This window comes from Podospora bellae-mahoneyi, chromosome 6 (assembly GCF_035222275.1).
Source record: "Podospora bellae-mahoneyi strain CBS 112042 chromosome 6, whole genome shotgun sequence".
Classification (NCBI taxonomy): Eukaryota; Fungi; Ascomycota; class Sordariomycetes; order Sordariales; family Podosporaceae; genus Podospora; species Podospora bellae-mahoneyi.
The window spans coordinates 1377635-1400463 of record NC_085885.1 but is presented as its reverse complement, the minus strand read 5'-3'; the positions used below and the strand labels follow the sequence as shown (position 1 = coordinate 1400463).

Below are 22829 nucleotides of genomic sequence, written 5' to 3'. Positions count from 1 at the left end.
ACCTCATATTCCCCGATCCTGCGCAGAAATATCACATACGACCATAACCAACTGAAAGCTCGGGATCCCGTCCGCTCTCCCCTAGATAAGCAATTGAGTGCCGAACTAGTACTCAGGTGGGTGACCACTGGGGAATCCTCGGTGTTGTATGTTTTTGCCTATTTTTTTGGACTCCACTTGACTCCATCACTGAGTCGTGGCATAAACCCCCAAGCCTCAGCCAATCCAGATGACTGCTACGTTTTGGTTGGTGGTCAGATAGTTATTTTTTGCCTGAAATTGGTCTAGGAAGGTGATTTAGCTGGACTGGATGTGGGAGGGACTGAGACTTGATCCGAAAGGAATGTGCATCAGGAGGCTCGTAGATGTCAAGTCTATGTTACTTAAACATATTGAGCTTGTATCTGCTGGTTGAATGCATTTGTAGACCTGCTTAGAACACATCAAAGCTGGGAACAAATCCCTCCAGTTTCTCAGCTCTCACAGAGAGCTAAAGCAAACGTACGTCAGCCTTCAACCTCCACTCACATCCTGATTTGAGAACACTCCCAGCACCTCATGTCCTATCAACATCAAACCAAAAAGCATTATTCAAGACATTATTCTTCGATAAATGACACCTCTCCTAGTGAGAAGGCAGGTTCCTACCGCCGTGCGGCGCGCTATGATGGGGCTCCCGATCCTTCCCACCACTCCGGCTGTACTTCTGTCCAATATCCTCCGGCAGCTGACCGCCCCCAGCACTGGTAACCTCCCCAAGATATGTGCTACCCAGAGCGTTATCCGAGATCCCCGAACCAAGACTGTCAGGCTTGTTCTCTCCAGCGTTGGATGGGACAACGTTGGGCTTTGCGGCGTCCTTTGGGACTGGAGAGTTTCCATGTTAATAGTCATTGGTTTGAAACACGAAAGAGAGGGTGGTTAACAAACCCTTTGTGCCAGTGGCGGCCATATCGGAGAGGTTACCTCCCTGGGGATGAGGGTCAGACGGCATGATGGGTTTGTTTGCTTAAGGTAGGTATCTGGTTGACGGTGATGTGGGCTTGGGAATGGGTTGTTGTTTGGTAGCAGAGCTGTTCGAATGCGTGGTGGTCAAGTGGTGAAGTAGATGTTCGGTCATTGTTTATATGTGTGGCAGTTGATGATGTCACATATGACTTGCCGAGAGGTGCCCCTTTACTCAGTGACATCACGATTGTCAAAGCCGTGCACCACCCCAGTCATGAGAGTCGGTGATCAGCTCCCAAGTGATTCAATTGGCTCTTCTGTGTTGACCATATTGAAAAGAAAAGGAAACCCGTTGCATCACTTCGTGGCATCATGTTGTGAAGAATAGGGGTTAGGGGTCAGCTAGAATCCAGGGGGAATGCAAGGGTTAGGGTGGACACATCTCTCTTTGCCTGACAACCAATGAATACCAGGTATGGCTCCTGTTCCCTCATGTATGTTGTGTGAGAGCAAATTATAAATATTTACCATTCTGACATGTGGTTTGAAGAGCTAATGACTTCAAATTGAGGCATCCATGGTCGCTGATCAGGAATCTGGATGCATGAACCCCTTGAAGCAGTATCACAACGCCAAAATGGCCAAATGGGAAGATATTTGAAGGTCTAGATCTTGATTTATACATCTGTAAATCATCTGCACGCTCGTTCCTTGTAGCTGCTGACATGGTATGTGGTGTAGTGGTCTTGAAATCTTCTCAGCATCGATCTGAGGAATAATGTTAGCACGCCGCCGGCCTACATCAGCGCACTTGGCCATGCCGTATTCTTCATAAAATGTGCGTACTGAAGAAAAGTATTAAGTTCAAATGTGTGCAAGTATCTTAGAAGATATTAGCCACTGGTGATTCATGCCCCTCCGTTGTTCTGCTCGTCAATCTTGCTGGAAGGCTGTCACATGTCTGACGAAGCTTGCCTTACGCCCCTTCTTCCAAAGGAGAAATAACACACCACCTTCCTTTACTGTTCAAGAAAGAGTGAATGAACTGTGCCAAGATTGCTCTTTCCTATGTAACTGTCAGCGAATGAATAAGGTGCGCTCGGGCCACCTTCCATCCTACTGGCGTGAAGGAAGATGAGGACGGGACAATAGCTATTTCCTTCCCAGCTGAAAATCCGTGCGATTTGGAGATGTACATTGCCCTGGTAGATGCCTGTCAGAAATTGCTAGCTATGTAGTGGTGACTCCTATCGGTGTTGAACAGCACTTATCGACACCTACGAGCTTGAGCGTGCTCTAGGTCTTGGAAGGACGGCTTATTGTCGCTTGGCTTGACAGGGGCTTTGGAGCAGGGCACAACCTCGTCCAGAATACACACCGAAGGGGCACAGAATTAGGATGTTCAAGTTGGGGAACACTTGAAGTCACGCTTGCTTTGAATGGACTGTTATCAATCAAGAAAAAGTACTGGTAATACACCCAAACCATTTCCTATCCAACTCCATGCCTGATAATCCGCACATTAAAGCAGTAGGTACTGTTACATCCTTGGAGTCCCATGAAATCATCTCATCCGTCACTTGGGCTTATCCAACCAAGCACCCAACTGGGCAGATGACTTTTTCTTCAAATCCCCCTTACTCCATCAACATCTAATTAGAGCACAGAACCACCGCCGCCACCAAGGCACCCAGCGCCAAAAACACATTCTGATGCTTTTCCTTCTTCTTCCGCCTCCTCTCATCCTCCTCCCGTTCCTCTTCCCACCTCCTCCTAGCTTCATACTCTGACCTTCCCCCATAGCCCCCCCTGGGATAAGACTTTTCATGAGGATGATGAACCGTGTACTCCTCTACACTCTCCACATCACCGTCATCATCATAGTAATTCCGTGCCCTTGTAACCATGGTGTGTTGATGGTGGCGGGGGTGATTATCACATGGCAATGACCTCCGGAGGACAACAGCCTGGCTCTCATCGTAGGTGGGAGGAGGGGTGGCATCCGAACAGCAGCAGGTGGAAGGGCAGGTGGAGCATGATGATACAGAAGGGGAGGGTGAGCGCCGGCGAGGGCGGTCACGGCGTCTGTGTGATGATCGCCGGGGATGATGGTCGCGATAATCGCGATCATAATCGCGAGCATAATCCCGTTCCCGCTCCCGCTCGCGGTCATATCGCCGCCGTGGTCGGGAGGAGGAAGAGTCTGAGTAGGTTGATCCAGGCATCCTTCTGGTCGATTTGTGTTGTAAAGTGATGACGGTCTCACAAGAAGAACTGATTCTGGGTAAATGTTGGATGGTTTTATGAGACGAGATGTATTTTTGGAGTTGTGAAAAAGGAAGGATCACAAGTTTTGGAAACGCGTAAGGATTCGCAACTGACAAATGTATATGGCTATGCCAACCGTTGACTGTGACTGGTTGGCTGGTTGGTTGGTAAATCTGAAGATCGCCACTCAAACTCACCGAGGTCGAGTGATTGAGCACCAAGTTCAAATAGGTGGTATTTCAAGCAGGCAGATGAGAGAGCCTTAGAACCTCAATTCTGCAATTGATAAAGTGCACAACTGCGCAAGCCCACCCTTTTCTCATTTACCGTGTTACTCACCTCCGACTTTCCTGGCTGACTGGCTTGTCTGTCACAGCCAAGAAGGTGAAACCAACACTTTGCGATGAGCGGGAGGCCCAGAGCCTCGTCGCGCAATCAATGGCTGCACGCCGCCCTCTTTCCTCGGGCGATGCGGCTCAGTTACTGTGCAGCAAGCAGCCATTCACCATAGGTCTCAACATACTTGGCAGAAGACAAGGCAGGCAGCCACCGTCTCTTTCACCGCCCACCATCTCAGACGAGAATGACACTTTGTTGCCTGACTGCCTCGCGAGGCCGCCATGCGAACAACCCTCACCTCCTCCAGTTCAAAAGTCGGAGAGCGATCGCTAGGGAAAAGACAACACCCCGGATAACAACAACGGGAATGCGGGCGGGGGGGAGTGCGTACGCCTGTACGTTGAAAAAAGAATGAAGACGTATCTGAACCCCTGCTGGGTTGGGGGTCGTCAACGTCCTCCGGCAGTTGAGACGATCATCGTTAGGGAAATCAGCACCGGTCTTCCAGGGGTGGTGGGAGGCCAAGCGGCTCACATGGATCATCAACACCACCGCCACCACCACCACAATGTTGGCCAAACCCTGGCTATCTCAGCGGGTAACGGGCCTCAATCTGAACAAAAGAAGCGGGGCAGATGGTATCACAAGAACAAGGTCCCGGTTTTCGGGCCCTCACCGCATCTCTCAATGCTGCTGCTGTCCGCCCGCCCCGCCCGACCGCCATGCTGCCCTCCGGAGTGGGTTTGCGTTGCTGTGTGTACAATCGCCCAAACCGCCCAAAAATCAACCAATTCTCTCTCTACTTTCTCACCAAAACCAATGGAAAAAAAAAAAAAAAAAAAAAGGCGGTGTCAAAGCGGAGCATTAGGTTCATCTTTCATTTTTATTCTACCTTGCTTTGTATCGGCCACTTTTGGACTTTGGCATCGTCGTGTCTTGGCTCCAGACCATTAACTATCTAGTACCTAAGGTGTGCCTACCCCTCCATTCCCATCCCAACTCCGTCCCTCCCGCCCCCTCCCCGAATGGTACATGCCATGTGGTGGATTGGTGATGATGTGTGTGGTGAACAATACTGTAGAGTATCACAAGGTTGATATTATCATGTCATCCAACATGATCGCGACCTGACTTTTCCCCCGCCCAGCCCCCCCACCCTCTCTCTCGCCGTGGGGTTGGTTGGGTTCAGGTAACCCCACCATCTGCGCGATCGCAAGACGAAAAATATCGCGATGAGACAGAGACATTGCCAGGTGCCTAGGGTGACATTTTTTGTGTGAGCTCTCACGGCATGAGCTTCTGAGTTGAGCTTTGTCTTTCCGAGCCAGTGAGATCAGATCTATCCCTCATGCGGTGGGATATGTCTCGCACAGATATGCCTACGATATCCAGGAGGGAAGACATGTAGATAACCGAACCTACCTAACCTGTCCGGTCAAACTCACACCGACAGGGCACGTGGTAGATCTCGAGACAACAACTGCATACAAGACACACACATCCCCAAATGCTGTAGTAAGGAGATCCAGTTGAATCCGGTCACACCAAAAAAAAAAAAAAACAAAAAAAAAAACCACCGCCTTCCGGCACCCGCAACGCCGCGTATCGGCTACCTGCTGCATCAAACACAACCGGGGGGGGAGGGGGGCACACACTCATGAGCCATAACTCTGCATGTCCTTTTTTTGAGCCTTTGGGGACCCCTACCCTACCCAGTGAAGGGGGGAGCCCGGCAGTTGCAAGACCACGTTGCTATTTGTTGAAGACTGCGCCGCGAGGTCTGGCTATCTTTGTCGACCCCGGCTTTGCTGTGCCTCACTCGAGATGTTGTGGGACAAAAGGCTTACACCGTATCTGTCCGTGGGGGATATGATGTAGACCTGCTGCATCTTCGTCCGAGAGATCAAAGACAACACAGAGGTGGTAATACTATCACACCCTAGATTGTGTACGTTGTGTGTGTGTGTGTGTGTGCTGGCGTGCCACTGCACCAGATCTGGCTGTTGTGAAGTCTGGCCAGACCTTTTGTTCAACTTCAGACTCAGAAAGGGGCTTCCCGTTGAGGTATAACCCATGATCCCATCCACCACTCGAACCATCTCTCTCGGTGCGGATTCCTGTCATGCTTTCTTTTTCCCTCGCCCACTCAACCATGACCGGTATATCCGGCCGAGGAACCGCCCCCCCCCCTTTACCTCACTGTCGGGACAACATCTCGGGACTCCCCTAGCCCCTCACAAGCTTGCAAGCTCGTCATTTTTTTTTCAGCCTCAAATTTGCCTCCCTGGTGGAGTACGTACGGCGCAAAGCTCGGTTGTGAAAGGAGTTAAGCCAGCATCAATGCGTGTGCGGCTGACCAGGAGAAGTTTTCCAGAAAAGTCTGGGTCCTTGGTCGTTGAGAATGGAGTTCGGTTAGAGTTGTCAAAGTCTCAGCTCGTCCCATAACACTTTCCGGGTGAATTGGCCGAGATGGTGGGGTACGGAGGTTCCCGTCCTTTTGTTCTTTTCTTTTTCAGCCTTGGGGAGACGAAACTCATGATCTGATCTGGGGTCATCCATTTAGTAGGAAAAGAAAAAACACAACGTGTGTGATAAGCTTGGCGGGGATAAACTGGTTACGCTGGTTGGTGGATGGGGTTTGTTGGTCAGTATGGTCTGATGAGGGATAGAGACGGATTCTGACTGTCTCGGTTGTTCTGGACTCTTTGAACCTTGTTGTCTACGAGATATATTCATGAACGGGTTGTACGCAGTATGTAGGTCTGATGCAGGTCTTCTCAAAGCAGCGAAGCCCGCATAATCGGACGAGGCGGCTGGGTATAATGGAACGGACCAATTGTTTGCGCATATGCTGTGTGTCCTCTCTTCTTGTTTATATTGAACGATATGTCAATGCCGATGGTTCCACCAGCCTGGAACAGATTTTGTCGCCGCTCGCGAGTGTGATGTTGTTACCAACAAGACAGACACAGGAGAATGCTGTATCTTGACTGGTCGGTTGGGCGATCGGGCCATGCGATTGGAACCTCATGGCTGGCCACGCGCCACTTGGCAGGGAATCTTCCCGGCTGTCTGCCATGTGGTTGATGAGGGAGAGCCGGCCAGAAAGGAAAAGGGCTGGGAAAGGGGCACAGTTGCGATGCCGCTTTACCGCTGCTTTTGCTGGAGGACGATGGGAGGAGAATGAGAAGAGTTCCTGATGTGAGCAAATACTGTGTGGTTCTCGATTTGTCAACAACGTGAAGTTGGGCGGGAGTCTCCAAGCCATGTTACCGCAAGGTCAATGTTGATGGCAGTGTAGCCTCGTCGTTGTCAATTGTTGCGGACCCCCCCTGGCCTGCACGTGGCATCCAGGTGCGGCTGCGGGGGGTTGTCGCGCGTGAAAGTTATCTGTTTTCTGCCGCCGTCGTCTCTTCCTCCTCTCCTCAGGTTGGTTGAGTGGCTCCACTCAGACGGCCAAGCTGGGAGGGTGAGCACAAAAACCACGTGGCGTGGTCCCGCACAAAGTACCGGTACATTGCACCGCTGTGCCCGCTGTTCTCGTCCAAGATTACAGGGAGCGAACGCCTTCTGAAGAAAAAAATAAACCCCTCTTCGTGCGTGTGAAGACAACCCCGTCTCCCCGGCCTTCCAGGTTGTGTTTCCACCGGGCATGGGGGAGCATTTCTCGCCGTCATCGACACCTAGGCCCAAAATGGTGTAATTCAAAAGCAAAGAGATCGCTTGTTGCATCGCATCATTTCGATTTCGAGAAGAAAAGGCTTCTTTTCCCATGGGGGTGACGATCTGCCAAGTGGTGCTGTTGCCGCCAGTAGATTAATTGACTAGATGGATGCGGTGTTGGTGCTCACCTTCACTACGGTAGAGTCGCATCACTGCTATTGCCGTTGAAAGTCCGTAGCCGCTCCAATTGAAGACGCGACAGCGGTAAAGTGGTCGGGAACCGCATCCCGGAATGGGGACGGTGAGGGAAGCATGAACCTGCAGCATCAGCCCAGAGCTGGTTGATGAATCATGAAGCTGTGCATCAGTCCCTGAAGAGAGGGTTTTGGCGAGCTCCTGCTGGCTTGGGTAAAGATCGTCAGTTGCCTAGCGGTTTCGCACGTGGACCTGATGGCTGCATCGCAAGCTTCGAAATCGGAGTCTTGAAAATGGCGGTATGAATTGTGAGAGCAAGGGTATCATAACCATTCAAAAGGCAGTCGTTCTCGCAGTCACCCCGATTCTGCAGTTTTTTACTGTGAATTCTCAGATTCTGTCAGTTTTTTCTCGTCGACCTTTCGTTGGAATTTGACGACTGTCCAAATACGATCAGCAGGATGCCGTGACCCCTGGCCGATATTCCCCGCACAATCTGACGTACATACAACATGGCAACCTGCAAGGAGCTCCAAGGAGGGCAAAAAAAAAAACGTGGAATTTTTCTCGTTTCTTTTTAGAAAACGGAGATCCGATGGCTGGGTGCACGATGTGATTGTGCCAGCAGCGAACGCCACCGTCTATCGACAACCCAACAACTTGTACCGAGATGATGGACCATGGAGCGATGGGGCCAACAAAGACACCCCACGGAGTTGCTGATAACATTTCCCCTCACGTGGTGGTTCGGAGTGGAGGTTGAGCAACCGATCAACCGAGAGCCTCCACTGAGGGCTGTATCAGATCATGAGCGATTGCAGCGATGGCCCTGCCGTTGAAGCTCCCCTCTCCCTTCACTATCTCGGAGCGTCCGAAATTTCCTCTTTTGCCAGTTATTCCACTCTCTCAAATTCGAAACTGACTATTACGTCTCCTCAACTGCTTATCGCTGTTGACAGGTCGAGGTTCGGAGAGTTTGACAGTGGGGACCTGAATTGAGGCTGCGAAACAGTCGTTCGGCTTGGCTGTTGTATCTGTGAACAAAGAAACAGAAAGCTTCACCATTAACCCTAGACTTCTTCTTTCACACAAAATGTCATAATTATGCGGCTTATTGCGTCGGCATTCTCTCAGCGTCCTAGATAGATATATATATACCTTAAGGTACCGTCTTAGCGAGGATACGACCCCAGAGTGGGTCACAAGAGTTGGACATGCGAAACACAGTCGCCGTTCACTTTTCCATCGTCCACTAAGGACCTAAAGGAATAAGCCCTACCAGCGAGCCTGGCCGTTTCTCTCGCAAGTTATGCCGGAAAAGACGAGTAATCGCCGAAACTACACGGAGCCCACGTGTGCTGCATCATCGCGGGAGAGCTTCGTCAATGTTTTTGAAACCTGCCACGGCGGAGCGAAGCTTTTGGAACAGAGCCCCTAGAAGCCCACATTCATGCGTTGCAAAAACCTTACGAGAGATACGACTGCTCATAAAAAAAAAATGTGATATACGCAGTGAGAACAACAGTAAGGAAGCGTAGAGGCGTGGGGTTTGGAACCAGCCCGCAGATCAGTCATGGCTTTCCTGTCTTCCAATAATAGCTGTTTCCAAAACTGGCGATCATATTCTGGCGTTGCACAATGGTGGGAGAATGAAGAAACACACGGTCAGCAGAGAAACGGGCGACGACGTGCAACGAAGCACCTCACGGAGAGTCAATGGTGTTCAGATGGGTTTTCCCATTGTTGGGATGAAAGCTGGCGGTAGGTAGTGGGGTGGCTGGCTGGTGGTGGCCTAAAAGAGGAGGCGGTGGGTGGATTACGAGAAGGTTTGTCCATCTGCCAATTGTTGCGCTCTCGCTGGTGTCTGCTGAAGATTGTGACCCTCAATCGGATGGGGCCCTTCTCCCACTGTCTGGTTCCACTCAGTGAGGGGTGCTTCTTGTTCCAAACGGGCTAGGCTGTGTCTGATACCCCTGCAAAAGAGGAACCCTGTAAGCCATGTGCCTTGTTCGGCATAGCATTCGCTCCACCACATGGCTCCTGTGCTTCCCGCACCCTGCCCGTTCACTCGCTGCTCCCCCTCGGCGCTCCGTCACCGCGGTCACCGCCCCCAGTTTTTTTCAAGCCACCGCCTTGCGAGGGAAGGGGGGGGGGAAACCAGAAGGGAAACCGCCACATGAAGGTCGGCGGTAGCACTGCAAGTGGCGGTCGTCATTCAACGAGAAAAAAAAGAATGGGAGCGATTGGAAGGGCCGAGTTCCACGCGACTGCAGCTCGCTTGGGGGGAGGAGCGGGTACACCTTCATGCTGCAACGCCGTTGATGATATTCCTGGGCCTCCTCCACAAAGCGGTAAGAAGGGCTGCGGTGTCTGACCTGGGGGAGGGGAGGGCTACGTCCAAGTTTTATATCTTTATATTGCAGTTGGTTGGTTGATGGCAGTTTCCGACCTAACCCAGCGCTACGTCCGGGGCTGGTGAGATGCTGAAACACGGCCATGCGCTGGGATTTGAGCTGTAATATCAGCCACTTTTACCTGGCAAGCAAGCACCAAGTGAAAGGGGCACCGTGTTCACGGCGTCCGGCGTCCGGCGTCCGGAAAACAAACAAAGAAAGGACAGCCCAAGTTTCGCTAAACGGCAAGCGGCAGAGGCGGGCAGGAAGAGAGAGGGAGAAGAAGGAGAAGGTGAGGTGAGGGTACCTTGGCCAGTCGCTTGGCTTGGCTCTTGGGTACCTGTACATGACTTGGCGAGAGGTATTCCGCACTGCACCCACCTGGCCATGGGCCAAGAGTCCATAGCCCACCCCATGCACCCACGCTATTTTGTCTTGACCCCCTCGAGCCCTCTTTTTATTTGAACCAGCCAGTCCCGCCGCGGCACGCACACCCTTCCCATAGAATATTCCACCGATTGCTTGCAATGTGTACGTAGCTGCTGCTAGTAGATGGCCGCGACGTCCAACAATAAAACATCGACCACATCGCCCACGGATACTAATCTTCAATCGCCCACCCTCCCGAGCGACAAACCCTCGCCTGTCGGTCCCGGTCTGTTGGCTACCCAAGTTCCAGCACCACAAGCCGCCGTGTCCACCTCCACTCCCGCTTACACTCCCACCACTACCACCACCTCCACCTCCGCCTTCACCTCCGCGCCATCACCGTCGCCATCGTCCACAATCGCCCACCGCCCACACCACTCCAGCAGCCCCTCCACCATCTCGTTGCGCGCGGCTGGTTTTCTGGGCTTCTTTGACAGAACGCTCTCGGGCAAATCCGAGCCCAGAGTCCGTTCGCGCCAATCGCTCAGCCGTCTTTCGACTGGCCCCGAGGCTCTCGCCACTCTTGCTGCCGTCAGTGGCATCCAGTCTGGCCAGTCGAGCCCCGAGAGACCTCCTCGCAGCATCCGATCGGCGTCGCAGTCGACCAGGAACCCCCCCTCTCAGCCTTACAGCGAAACCGACCCAAGCAGACCCGAACCGACTCTTGTCGGTCGATTGGACAACAAAATGCACCAAACATCGTCGAGGTTACTCCGCATGACGGATGATGATAGGCCGTTTACTAAAGTCAGTCTTTCTTGTTTGCAATCGCATTGTGCAGAGGTGAGCTCGGTCCTAACTAGCAAGTGTAGGACTTCAAGGATTTGTTTGCGACACTAATTGTCAGCCTTCTGCCACTGTCGGCCCATCGCGTACGACTGACCAAGATTGAGCACACCTTTTTGTCTGAAGATGCCATCAACAATCTCGGATCGCTCAAATTCTCCCAATCCAACCGCATGCCTGATCCCAAGGACCCCTCCAGGATTGTGACAACCACCACCACAACGACGTTCTCCATGGCTAAGGACATGGCCCGTTCGATTTGCCAGAGGTTTCTGGAGGCGCGGTTTATCGAGTCGGCGGACGGGAGGTATCAGCAAGTATACACAATGAAGGGCTCGGTATGGCAGCTCACGCCCAAGGGCATCTCTATTTTGGACCGCTTCTGCTCAAGGAACGGCATTCAGCAAAAGCAGGTGGCCGAGCTCGTCGGTGCCTCGCTCCCACAGCTGGTATCTCTGGAGCGCGATGGGCAAACCGACAAGCTCCTCACAGACCGGGGAACTATCGAGGTTATCTTCAGAAGATTCATTGGCGCTAACGGCCCCAATGTGAAGAGCAGCGTCAGCTCCGCCGACTCGGACTCGTTGAGCGACTATAAGGATGGCCTTACTGGGGTCAAGATGGCCGCGGAACGCAAGGTCGGAGGAAAGACGTTCAAGGATACCTTTACCGGAAAGTCAGCAACGGATTGGTTGATGGACTGCTCGACCACGGTCGACCGCCGGGAAACTATTGAGATCGCTTCTCTGTTTGTGGAATACGACCTTATGGAGGCTGTCCAGCAAGATCGCTCTCACATGTCCCAGTATCCCGCTCACAACCTTTTTCAACCAACAAAGCATGCCATTTATCAGGTTACGGCCAAGGGTAGGGATCTCGTGAACGGGGCTCTGGCCAGGGGGCGGCCATCAGAAAGCGACGGCCATAACACTAGAAGTGGTATCGCCAAGGATTCGAACACGCAACGTCTGGACAAGATTCTCAACGACCCCGCGCTGCGGTTGCTGTTCCGCGAGAACCTCCGTGAGACTCACTGCGAGGAGAATCTGTCCTTCTATATCGACGTGGACGAGTTTGTGCGCCAGTGCAGGACGGCCATCAAGTCGGTGCAAAGGACCCCTGCCAATGTGTCATCTCTGGACGGGATCAAGGAGATTATGGCCCAGGCTTATGGCATCTATAACGCATTCCTGGCTCCCGGTTCGCCCTGCGAGCTCAACATTGACCACCAGCTGCGTAACAATCTCGCCACCCGCATGACCAAGGCAGTCGGGCAGGATGTTGCCATGATTGATACGCTCCACGAGGTCACCGCTCTGTTCGAGGATGCTCAAAACGCCGTCTTCAAGCTGATGGCTAGTGTACGTTTTTATTCTCCCGCACATCATGGTACTCTTTGCTAACAAAATCTCCAGGATTCCGTCCCCAAGTTTTTGCGCAGCCCAAAGTACGAGCAGACATTGAAGAACTACAACTTTGACACGATCGGAGCCACCCACGGCCAGCCCCGTGTACCAGAACGGAGTCAAAGCAGGTCGAATCGCAAGTGACAGCCCAAAAGACTCTTGTCGTTGAGGCTTTTGCGGCCCCCACGTTTTTGGCAGGATATGCAGTGAACAGGATATGTATCCTTCACGCAAATTCAGAACAAACTCACTGGCAGTATGCATTTGATGTATAGCCAGATAATACGAACACGCTACAAGAAATATTCTATCGTTGAGTTCTATTTCGGTGGGGGTGTGCACCAATCATGACTTGCCCGAGCTCATTGTGTGTGTTGACGAATAGAATATTTTGTTTTTTTGCGTTGTCTCGTCTTTTTCCTGTCCGTTTGTCTCACTAATATAGTCATCGCGTTATGATGTTCCCTTCTTTTTCTTCTTTGTTTGAGGAGGTTCTCTATGGGGATGTGTTGATCACGAAATGATGGGAAGGAAGGAAGGGGAAATCATGGCGTTTTCGTTTTTTGTTTTGTTGGGAGGGGAGGGGGGGGGGGGATGGATGGATGGATGGATGGACAGGTTGGTAGCATAGATTTTGGGGAGGGAAAGGGGGGTTGAGGAAGCTGGTTGTATTGGCATTTACATATTATACCTTTTCTTTTACTTACCACTACACACGTACACAACTTTTTTTTTTTTTTTGTGGCGAAGACGGGGGTTCATCATTGCGAAGTTAAGGGGAGGTAAAGGGGAGGAAATGTAAATTGAAAATGGTGCGTGGGGGGATATGCGGATGAAACATGGAGGCATTGTGTAGGACATGACTGGGAGGAAGAAGATACTCAGAGAATGGGGGATAAGAAATGAAAACAAAGTATTAAACTTGCTGCTGTGTTTTTTTTTGTTTTTTTTTTTTTTTTGGTGACATGAAAAGAGGAAGTAAACAAACCTGACGTGAAAAGGGGGCGTAGGGAGGTAGGAATGCAATTCTCGCTTGGTGAGGCGTGAAGATGCCGTTTCATGTTGGAATGTATCCCCGCATTTCACTGAAGAATTCCCAGCGTGCCGGTTAGGGTTGGTTATTGGATTGTTTTGGTGGATGGAACTGTTTATTGGCTGTGGATGGAATTGATGCACGGGTTTGAGGTGCGTGATCCGGGGCGCTGGGACAATGTATGGTGGTTGCCATGCCATGGGCGTTATAGTCTAGGGATGGACGACCGGCAAGATAAAAAGATGGGATGGGCGCGCAGTTATCGGAGGGGTTGGTTTTTTGTTTTATTACTTACTGTCATTCACGCTCATTATATCCCACGGCTTGGGACACACTACTTGCAAACACATCAAGACCAACATCTTTCAGGCAAGATACATTATCTACACTCACCACCACAACCACGCTATCAAGATGCAGCTCCTCGCCCCTGTTCTCTTCGTCACGGCCACCTTGGCCGCCGCCTGCACAGAGCAACAGCCCTTCCGCAGACAGGTCGGCTCCAACTCGACGCTTGTTGTCGTGCAAGCGGCTGAGACTGGTGTATGTTTTCGCCTTCATTTCCCTCCTCTTACTCCACTGACACTTACATATCATCCTCCAGGCCTTCCGCGCAGGCGCCCCCCTCCCAACAGACGGCCTCGGTGCCGGCCGCTTCGCAGGTGACAGCGGATCTGGCTTCTTCGAGGTCTCGGGCGCGCCCAGCTCAACATTCACCGCAATTGGAGGGTTGCTGGGCGTGGTTGGTGCTGTGGTAGGCGGTGTTATGCTGCTCTAAACCTACCCGATCAGCACATGCCACCACAACCTCCTATTTGGTACCGCTACTTGCCCTCCCTCTCACAAAAAGTAGCTCGCCTCTCCCTCCCCCTGACCCCTGACACGTGACCATCATCACCATCCCGGCACATGGCCCATCCCAAATCTCATCTCCCCGTCGCCACGTGTCCCCGAGCACTCTCGGGCTTCCATTCTCCAAAACAATCAAAGCGAGCGAACACGAACGGACTTTGATCCGTTCCGTTCCCCCTTCTCTATCTCACGCGGACGGGGGACGGAACGGAAACGGGGCTCGGTACTTCAGCTTTAGCTGGTCATGGATTGATTGTGTGTGGCCTATTGTTTTGGCTGATGTTCATTGCCGTTCTTTGTTGTACGGGTCCCGAATCCCCGGGTTTGGTCACCGGTGAGGGAAGGGAGCGGGAACTTGCCGTTGATTATTGTGTGACTCTTCGGGTATCTCCGAGGCTTGGTTTTTAGAGAAGGTGTTGTTTTATTTTTTTTATATTTTTTTTTCTATTTTTAGGTTTGCTGTGGCTTCTGTTAGGCAGGAAAACAATCAGTGTCTGTCTGGGATTGGAGTTTGGGGCTTTCTTGAGGCACACATATTACTCTTGCTTTTTTTTTTTTGGGAGGGAGGAGATTCATGTACTCTATTCGTTATTCATGTAAGGAAGATACACAGGCTGGTTATGTGTTAAGAATTGAGATTGGGTTGGAAAGAGCGTGTTCAAAGGGAGTGTTGTTACCAGTTTTGAGACGAGGGGCTATAGCCTCGCTGGCGCGTATCGACCATTGCTGGGTTCAAGCATAGGATGCCTTTCCGGAGACCCTCCCAAACCGGGGTCCATTCCTGACATATCTTTGTCCCCTTCCACACCTTCCCCCCTTCACAGCCTTACCCTTATCACCATCACTATCACATGGCTCAGCCTCATCTCTCTCGTCACAATAGGTAGATGCAAAAGACAGAAAGATTCGCAATAGGGGTATCTACAACCAAAAAATCTACATCAAACAGCAAACTCACAAACTTCCCAGTACATCCACCCCGTATCCTCCGTCCCCGTTCCAAACCCTATCTACAGACCCGAGTACCTCTACCCCCTCAACCCAAACAAAGGCTTATCACCACCAACTCGCAGTCACTACACCCGCCCAGATCCAGCCCAAAGTTCTCATCACCCCGCGATAAGAACAATGAAATGATGCGATCCCTCAGCCTACCTTCATACCAAAAGTCCCTTAACCAGCAACCCACCACCTACCACAGGAAGCTAAAGCACCTCCGGAACAAAAGGCCCCCTCAATGTAGCGCTGCTCTGACTCCCCCTCTTCTCCTTATTCGCAATCTGCGAAGGGAGCAACTCGTCATAGGGGTTCATCTCGGGGTACTCCTGACCAACATCTGACCCAGCCTGATTCCTTGGCCCAGGGGTAGCACCATCAACAGACTTGACGCTCCCCTCCGAGCAAGCCCTCTGATGCCTTCCCCCCAGCGCCTGCCAGAGCGCATCCTGGGGTATCTCCTTCTTGTTCACGTCCGGTGTGCTATGCTGCGGCACCCTCAAGGGGTCAGGGATGAGGGTTCTATCCACCGGTTGGGTCGAGTGTTCGTTTCTCAGGGGGTGTCGCTGAAATCGTTGATCCCAGTAGTCTTGTCGTGACTCTTCGAAATAGGGCGTCTCTGGATAAGGAACGGTAGGCGTCGGACCGGATAATTGGATCTGCACTGTTGGCTGCGGCGGTGGGGGGTTACAAGTTTGAATGGGAGCTGGCTGGAAACTATGATACCCCATCGGAGGAGGGCTCTTAACCGACTGCGGCGGACTAGTCAAATGGCTCAGAGTAGGCGACCAGAGCGGGCTCGTCTGCGCACTGTAACAGGACGGAGATGACTGCGCGCTGTGCGTGGAGGATGACGCCGAACTGGGGCGGCTGTTTGGGGCGGAGGTGCTCATGTTTTGGCTGAAGCTCGGGGTGCGGATTGTGTTGTCGGTCGTGGAGATCCGGTCTGCATTGCTTGGTGTACGGATTTGACTCCCGGGCTTGTTGCTGGCGATTTCGGCCTTAATCTTCAGCCTGTCAACGAGCGCGGCGTGGGATTTCTTGAGTGTCTTTTTCACGAAACCTGCCATGAAGACGTTGCACTTCATGTTGACGTCTTCGCGGATGTAGAGACCGATAGGGGGGAGGTTGAGGCCGAGTTCGGATGGTTGCGGGATTTCGCCTGGGAGGCTGCCGCCTACGGACCATTTATCGCGGATGGCTGGGGGGTCTGAAGTTAGTGATGGGTGTGATGTGGTGGAAAGAAAACAGACATACTCAGCCCTGCTGGCGCATAGCAGTGCGTCTGCACCCCGTCGGGCAGATCATGGAACGCGCATGTGTAAGTGACATCCCCTGTTACAAGCCCGCCAGGTAAATACGAGATCTTATCTGTGAGAGAAAACCACTGGCAGTTGAGCTCATCTGGGCTTGCGTGAGGTGGGGGAGGAATAGGATGTCGCTCCTTGACCAGCGGGTTCAAATCGATCATCTCCTCATGGTCGTGGAGGAAGTTGACGACCACCTCCCGAGTGATGTTCGGCGGCAGCGGCGTAACCGTTGTAAACACTGTGCGTTTCGACATCCTGGAGCCGTGGGTGGTGGATCTTTTGCGGAAAACAAACAACTCTATTTTTTCTGGTCAACAAAAGATATCTAGGTAGGGTAAGTATATAGGTAAGGTAAATGACGGGAGAGCGGCGGGGTGGTGAGTGTGTCCAGGGGCACCACCAACAGAAGTGTCAAACGAAACGTCATGGCGGCTGTGTTCAGGTAGACAGAAAGTCCCTTCCAATCGGCTGTGGGCGTTGCCGAACTTGGCCCTTTGTTGCTTTCTTTGTTTCTGACTTGCCTGCTGCTGGCTGGGCTGCTGCTGCTGCGCTCCAACCTGAAAACGTGATCGGCAGTGCAGCAGCCAACCACCTCGGAAATAGCGACCCTCCTTCTGCAGGCCCAGTGCCACCGTTACACCAACAGGGGTTCAGATGTGTGTGCTGCTGCTGAGTGGCGCAACCCCAGACTCGCCCGCCAAAGCTTATCTCAGCCGTGCCAACGAACCGCTGTTCGGTCCCAGATCCTCGGATCATCAACACCCGGCTATTGGCCACATGAACCCTCGGGAGCCAACATGTCATAATGTGCGACTTCCCGCAAGACATACTATATTGGTGCAAATATATATGTTTACCATCCCTCTAATCGGCCGACAAGCGCCATCATTACAAATCATATAAGTCGTAGGCTGAGCATCCTCAGATCTCCTTGCACCAGCGCGCCAAAACCGCATTGAGTTTTACCGCCGCCGGAATCTCCTCGAGTGCGACATCCAGCTTCCACATCTTGGAGTCCAGCCCGCTCAGACCAGCTGTTCCTCTCCCTCCCGAAGCCGCTGGCACAAGGAGACCGAGCGCAACTAGCCGCTCCCAGGCCATTCCTGCGATACCACGACCCCACACTCTTGTTCCGCCTCCAAGAACGAGAAGTCCCGAGCTTGCCGTCTGAGCTCGCTGCTTACTCATGAGCGACGAATACTCGTCGTAAGCCATCGCGAAGTTTACCGTATCCGTATGTGCTACAATGTCCAGGCGCGCCGCTGCGATCAAGAGTGAGAGGTCTAGATCTGATAGTGATTCCAGCATGTGCAGTTTAGAGTCCGGTGGGTCCAAAGAAACAGCGATGCTGGGTGCTGGTATCCGCGGGAAGGGAGATGTTGGTGTTAAATCCGCCAAAGGCATGACACACGTCGTCAAGAAAGCAGAGGTCGACTTTGTGGTAGCAAAATATGACTCGAGGTGGTCTTTAAATCTCTGATCTTTGCTGTAGAGACGCTGCATTCGCCTGTTAGTACATGCGACTACATCCGCAAAGCTCATGGGAACTTACCTCGATCCGTTCGTTCCACCACTTCCAGAACTCTTCATGACCCTCCAGCGACTCATCAACACCCTCAGCTTCCATATCCTCCTCATCAATACTAAGTCCTTGCCTGCATACATCCCAGAATGCGGGAAGACTCTTTGGCAATGACAGATAGACATATCTGTGGCTGAATCGACTCTTGACTCTCTTCTCCAGACTCTCTACCACGTCGATCCTCGTCGTCAAACCAACAACCGCAATAGGCGCTTTCCGAGCCTGTGCAATATCAAACAGATTGTACAGAAGCGTTTGTCTGGCATGTGTGGCGAACAGATCGAACTCGTCTATCACAAATACAATTGACTTGGATGTGACGCCTTCGTGGGATTCAGCGATCTCCGAGGGATGCGACAACAAAGCTAGCAGAGAAGCCATCGTGTCTGCGTAGTTGCTCGTCTGTATTTAGTCAGCATTTCCTCGTGTTGTTTCGTATAAGGCAGTCCAAACCTACCTTGTTCACAAGATCATCCTCCACAGCCATCTCCTTGCCCAACTGCCGCCAGATCTCCCTCAACGCCAGCTTATCATCAGTATGAATGAACCCATTCAGCCTAACGACGTGAAACTCCTCCTTATGTTGCTTAGACACATCAGAGATAACCGACTCTATCAGCGTCGTCTTGCCACACCCCCGCGCACCAATGACCAACATTGAGTTACCCTCACCAGCAATAATCGTCTGCTCCACCAGCTGAAACGTCTTCTCATACGCTTCGTTCTGCCCAAAAAGCTTGATCCGTCGCCTCCCAGAGCACCGATCAAGCAATACCCTTTGTGCCACACGCAAATGGTGTTCAAAGTTGGGGATATCGGGCAGATCCTCAGCAACCTGCGCAACCGTCGCGGCTTTCATGTCTTGGAATGAAGCCCCCCTAACCTTTGCTGTATCGTCCACGCTCAGCATCCCTGCCGCTTTTTTCTCTGCACAGTCCTTGCAGAACCAGTCTCCCTTGGGAATCCTCGCAACGCCATAACACTTCTGATGAACAGCCATGTCGCAACTGTCACAAAACAGAATTTGGTTTCCACGTTTTGAGTCGGGTTTCGAACAAACGGTGCAGACCTCATCATCTTCTTCCTCCTCGCTCTCTTCCTCCTCCGCCTCGTTGTCGTCCTCGGGCCCAACTTCGCCATCAAGTCCCAGCCCATGCTTTTCCTTTGTCTTCGTCGGAGTACCCTCCTCATCTTCCTCACTTTCCTCCTCATCATCACTCTTTTCCTTCGCAGCAAAAACAACATTCTTCTTTCCCCTCTTCCCATCCACTCCCCTTTCCTTTCTCGGTGTAAGTATCCCCTTTGGAACCGCGTGCATCCCACCACCCCGTAAGCTCGTCGCCGCTTTCCCTGAGAGCTTCTTTGTCGTGGTGACATCGTCCTCCTCCTGCTCCGCGACAGGTTCCGCCGCGACTGGCTTGTTAGGTGGCCGACCTCGTTTTTTCTTCTCCGCTGGCGGTTCTTCCACATTCTCTTTATCATTTCGAGGAGCAGAAGTGACAGATTTTACCGTTGCCTTGCGCTTTGTGGCAGGAACAGTGGTGGTGGTGACTTCAGCAGAACTCAACTCATCCTCATCCGAAGCCGGAAAGTCGTAAATGTTACTCTTTTTCTTGACCGATGGTTGCCGTGTTTTTTTGGTGGCGGTGAGAGGTTTGGGCTGGGGTTCTTCCGAGTTGGGAGCCTCATCGGAGTTGTTTGCAGCCGCAGGAGCAGGTGCCACGCGACGCCCATGGGGGTTTGCGCCGTTTGTTGCTGTTGTTGTTGATTCCTTCGATCCTCGTACTCTTTTCGCGGCTGTTGTTGATGATAGTTCTGGCTCATTTTCGTTTTGGGAGCGTGCTCTTTTCTTGCCTGCTGCTGCGGCGGTAGTGGTGCCGCGGGGTGCCATTGATGCTGAAAATGAGAGACAAAAAAGAAAAAGGTAGCTGCTATTCCAGCTTGATATTACTATGAAGGAGAAAGAAAAATGACAACAATGAGAGTTGGAAAGGTGTCAGGTGACTGAGCTGCAGGTTTTCATGAGATGGGCTCAGTCAGACAGGGCTGCCAGTCGCGTCTCAACTCAGGTGCGAAGCGCGTTGGACTGTTAATTGTTCGCTTATAAAGATTTTAAAGTGGGTGCTTCAGGGGCTGCAGGGGGATGCAAATATCGATGGGAGCTTGGTCTGTGCAACCATTTCTGTATCATAATTATTGCTCTATTGAGGGTTGTCCAACGTCGATTTCACGAATGGGAATGGCCAATAAGTTGGGCAGACAATTGTAAGACGAGTGTTTGAGGCGTTCCTGCCTTGAATTTGGCTCCCCATGCCTCTTTCCTCTATCCTCCATCCCCCATTGCTCCTTCCCAACGAAGCTCTTGCGCAACATAGCTCTTTCCCAGCAACGCTCTTGCACTGCAGGGCTCCTGCCCAGAGTTCCAGTCCCTGCCACAATGCTCCTTTCATATGTCGTTCCTTCCTGCAGTCAGTTTTTTGACAGTTGTAAAATCATCGCCCTTTTGCCCTTTTGCACATTACCTCTTTAACACATTTCCACATTATCACATACATTGCACCCTTTGCACTTGAGCCTTTTGCACATTACATTACCCCTTTGCAAATGAATATCTTCGTCTGGCCATCTGTAAGTAGAGGATGGTTTCTCCATGAGTATTCTCAAGAAGCTCACCCTCGACGTTGCAGGTTACTTCTGGTCATTGCCGTGTCTTGGTGAGCCCCGCGATGATGTGGGTTGTGTTCTGCAGTCGGCGGCCGAAACGGTTGCTCTTCCTGTTGTGGATTCGATGAACGATGGAACGATGGGGTTCAATTCACTCCAGCTTTACCTAGCAGGTGGCTTTAAAGCTGTGTCGAGGCGGGTATAAGTGTCGAAAGCAAGATGGTGCCCTATCCACAGAGGTGCATGCTCCATATGGAGTTCAGTTAGGTTTCTTTCAGAGGAACACGATTGTTGGAGTGGCGGGGAATACGTGATACTGGCTCCGAATTGGTTATGATTGCGAGTGAAGAAAAGAAAAGCAATACGCCATGTCCACGCTAAGCCCACGGCATCATATCATTCAAGGAGGCTCAGAAAGGCGTTGAGCTCGAGGCCGCTAATGTTGTCATTGGAAAGAATCTGCTCGCAAGTGGGTTTCCGCTGTTTGAGCGCTTGCCTATGAGTGTTGCTGACTTGCCAATATCAGACTGAATCTATACTTGCCGGGAATCTAGTCTCGTTCGATAAGTAGGATCCATATCTGTGCGTAGCCAGAGCATAAGACCCAGGCATATGGTCCACAGTGGGACTCGGTCTTCTCGGTCCCAGGAGTCTCTTTCAACAAGTTGCCCCTGAGCCAGATACCAACTTGCTAGCTCCGAAACACAACTGGGTGGGCTCCGTGGATCAGTATCTATATATTCGGGCTACCCGCTGGTTCTTCACCTCTCCCACAAACCTCACATTCCTTACCAACAAACTGATCCAACTGAGACAACAAACACACAACAAGATGAAGACCTCCATCATCAGCATCGCCGCCAGCACTCTGGCTTTCTTTGGGGCAAGACATCCTGGTTTTTTCTGTGAAGCATTAATAACACAACAGACAGATTACCCAGGGCTATGCGCTCCCGAGCAACATTGGTCTCGACTCTGCGTCCGCAAAATTCACCATCAACTGCAACACTGGCGAAAACCGTACCTTCACCCCGCGCGTCCAGGACGGTATCTCGTACCTTAACGGCAAGTCTGGCTCTGGGCAGAACAACGCCGGTCATTGTAACCGCGCCACCTGCTCCGAAGGTGCTGCCATTGCTTGGTGCAACAATGTATATCTCCCTTTTCCCACCTCTATCATTGGAATTTTCACTATTTCGACACATGCATGGTTTCTGTTTGCTAATCGATAGCGACATCTCTACAGGGTAATGCGGCCAAGCAGGTTGCGTGGTCGGCAATTGCTGACGCTGCGAACAAGATCGTTCAACAGTGTGATGGCCAGGAGTCGCGTGGTTTTGTAAAGGGCCATGCCGATGCCTCTGATGGCTGGACTGCTGTCGTTCTCGCTGAAGACTGCTAAATTATGCGCGCTATATGGGGCATAGCGAGGCGAGAGGGGGTAGGCAGGACCTTGATTCCTCAGTACTCGGAAGTAGGATGGCGTGGGTTATTCGGGCTAGCTCTACCAAAGGTTGAGAATGTCTCATAGTTGGTGGGTGTTTGCTAATTAGCATCAAATTGAGCTGGAATTTTTCATAATCGTTGTTACGTGCCTTCTTTCTGTGACGAGTACGCTGTGTATCGTTGACCATAAATGCAGTGGGACAGTCATTCAATGCCACCATTTTCCCTGTTTATCCATACTCATCTCAATCACAGTTCTCCCTACCTAGCCATCGCAGTCACCATACACCATTCACTCTCATCTATTGCTCGCCTTTCGATAATGGATGGGATGCCTACCTCATCACATATATTTGGATGTTCAGCCGAGTTCTCCCACCATATGTCACTGGTCTTGTTTCTGATGGTAGCAGAAAGATTGAGGTTCTAGTTACTCCGGCTTTCCGGAGCAGTGTAGCTCTTGAGCTGACCCAAGCAGGTGTTAACATCGTGTGGAAGAGGGTACATTTCTCGAACCCT

At 51.7% G+C, this 22829-nt stretch overlaps 6 protein-coding genes across 6 annotated transcripts; 2 read left to right on the top strand and 4 right to left on the bottom strand.

The window, feature by feature from the left end:
- Positions 1-377: 377 nt before the first annotated feature.
- QC761_603360 (uncharacterized protein) lies at positions 378-1285 on the bottom strand. The gene is made up of 2 exons (XM_062880784.1): positions 931-1285; positions 378-867 (listed from the first exon to the last, which is right to left on the bottom strand). Exons 1-2 carry the CDS (start codon positions 992-994, stop codon positions 626-628), a joined length of 306 nt encoding a protein of 101 aa, XP_062729366.1. The 5' UTR covers positions 995-1285; the 3' UTR covers positions 378-625.
- Positions 1286-2600: 1315 nt separating this feature from the next.
- Positions 2601-3173, bottom strand: QC761_603350 (uncharacterized protein; the record flags this gene model as incomplete). The annotated part of the gene is made up of 1 exon (XM_062880783.1): positions 2601-3173. The coding sequence occupies one exon, from the start codon at positions 3171-3173 to the stop codon at positions 2601-2603; it is 573 nt and encodes a 190-aa protein (XP_062729365.1).
- A 7006-nt stretch (positions 3174-10179) lies between these two features.
- Positions 10180-12571, top strand: SST2 (AMSH/STAMBP protein ubiquitin specific-protease; the record flags this gene model as incomplete). The annotated part of the gene is made up of 3 exons (XM_062880782.1): positions 10180-10982; positions 11048-12382; positions 12437-12571. Exons 1-3 carry the CDS (start codon positions 10359-10361, stop codon positions 12569-12571), a joined length of 2094 nt encoding a protein of 697 aa, XP_062729364.1. The 5' UTR covers positions 10180-10358.
- Positions 12572-13874: 1303 nt separating this feature from the next.
- Positions 13875-14993, top strand: QC761_603335 (uncharacterized protein; the record flags this gene model as incomplete). The annotated part of the gene is made up of 2 exons (XM_062880781.1): positions 13875-14003; positions 14065-14993. 2 exons carry the CDS (start codon positions 13875-13877, stop codon positions 14236-14238), a joined length of 303 nt encoding a protein of 100 aa, XP_062729363.1. The 3' UTR covers positions 14239-14993.
- Positions 14994-15424: 431 nt separating this feature from the next.
- On the bottom strand, positions 15425-16872 carry QC761_603330 (uncharacterized protein; the record flags this gene model as incomplete). Its single annotated transcript, XM_062880780.1, has 2 exons — positions 15425-16509; positions 16566-16872. The coding sequence occupies 2 exons, from the start codon at positions 16870-16872 to the stop codon at positions 15518-15520; spliced, it is 1299 nt and encodes a 432-aa protein (XP_062729362.1). The 3' UTR covers positions 15425-15517.
- Positions 16873-17539: 667 nt separating this feature from the next.
- On the bottom strand, positions 17540-20273 carry ORC4 (origin recognition complex subunit 4; the record flags this gene model as incomplete). Its single annotated transcript, XM_062880779.1, has 3 exons — positions 18658-20273; positions 18171-18602; positions 17540-18115 (listed from the first exon to the last, which is right to left on the bottom strand). Exons 1-3 carry the CDS (start codon positions 20089-20091, stop codon positions 17540-17542), a joined length of 2442 nt encoding a protein of 813 aa, XP_062729361.1. The 5' UTR covers positions 20092-20273.
- Positions 20274-22829: the final 2556 nt, after the last annotated feature.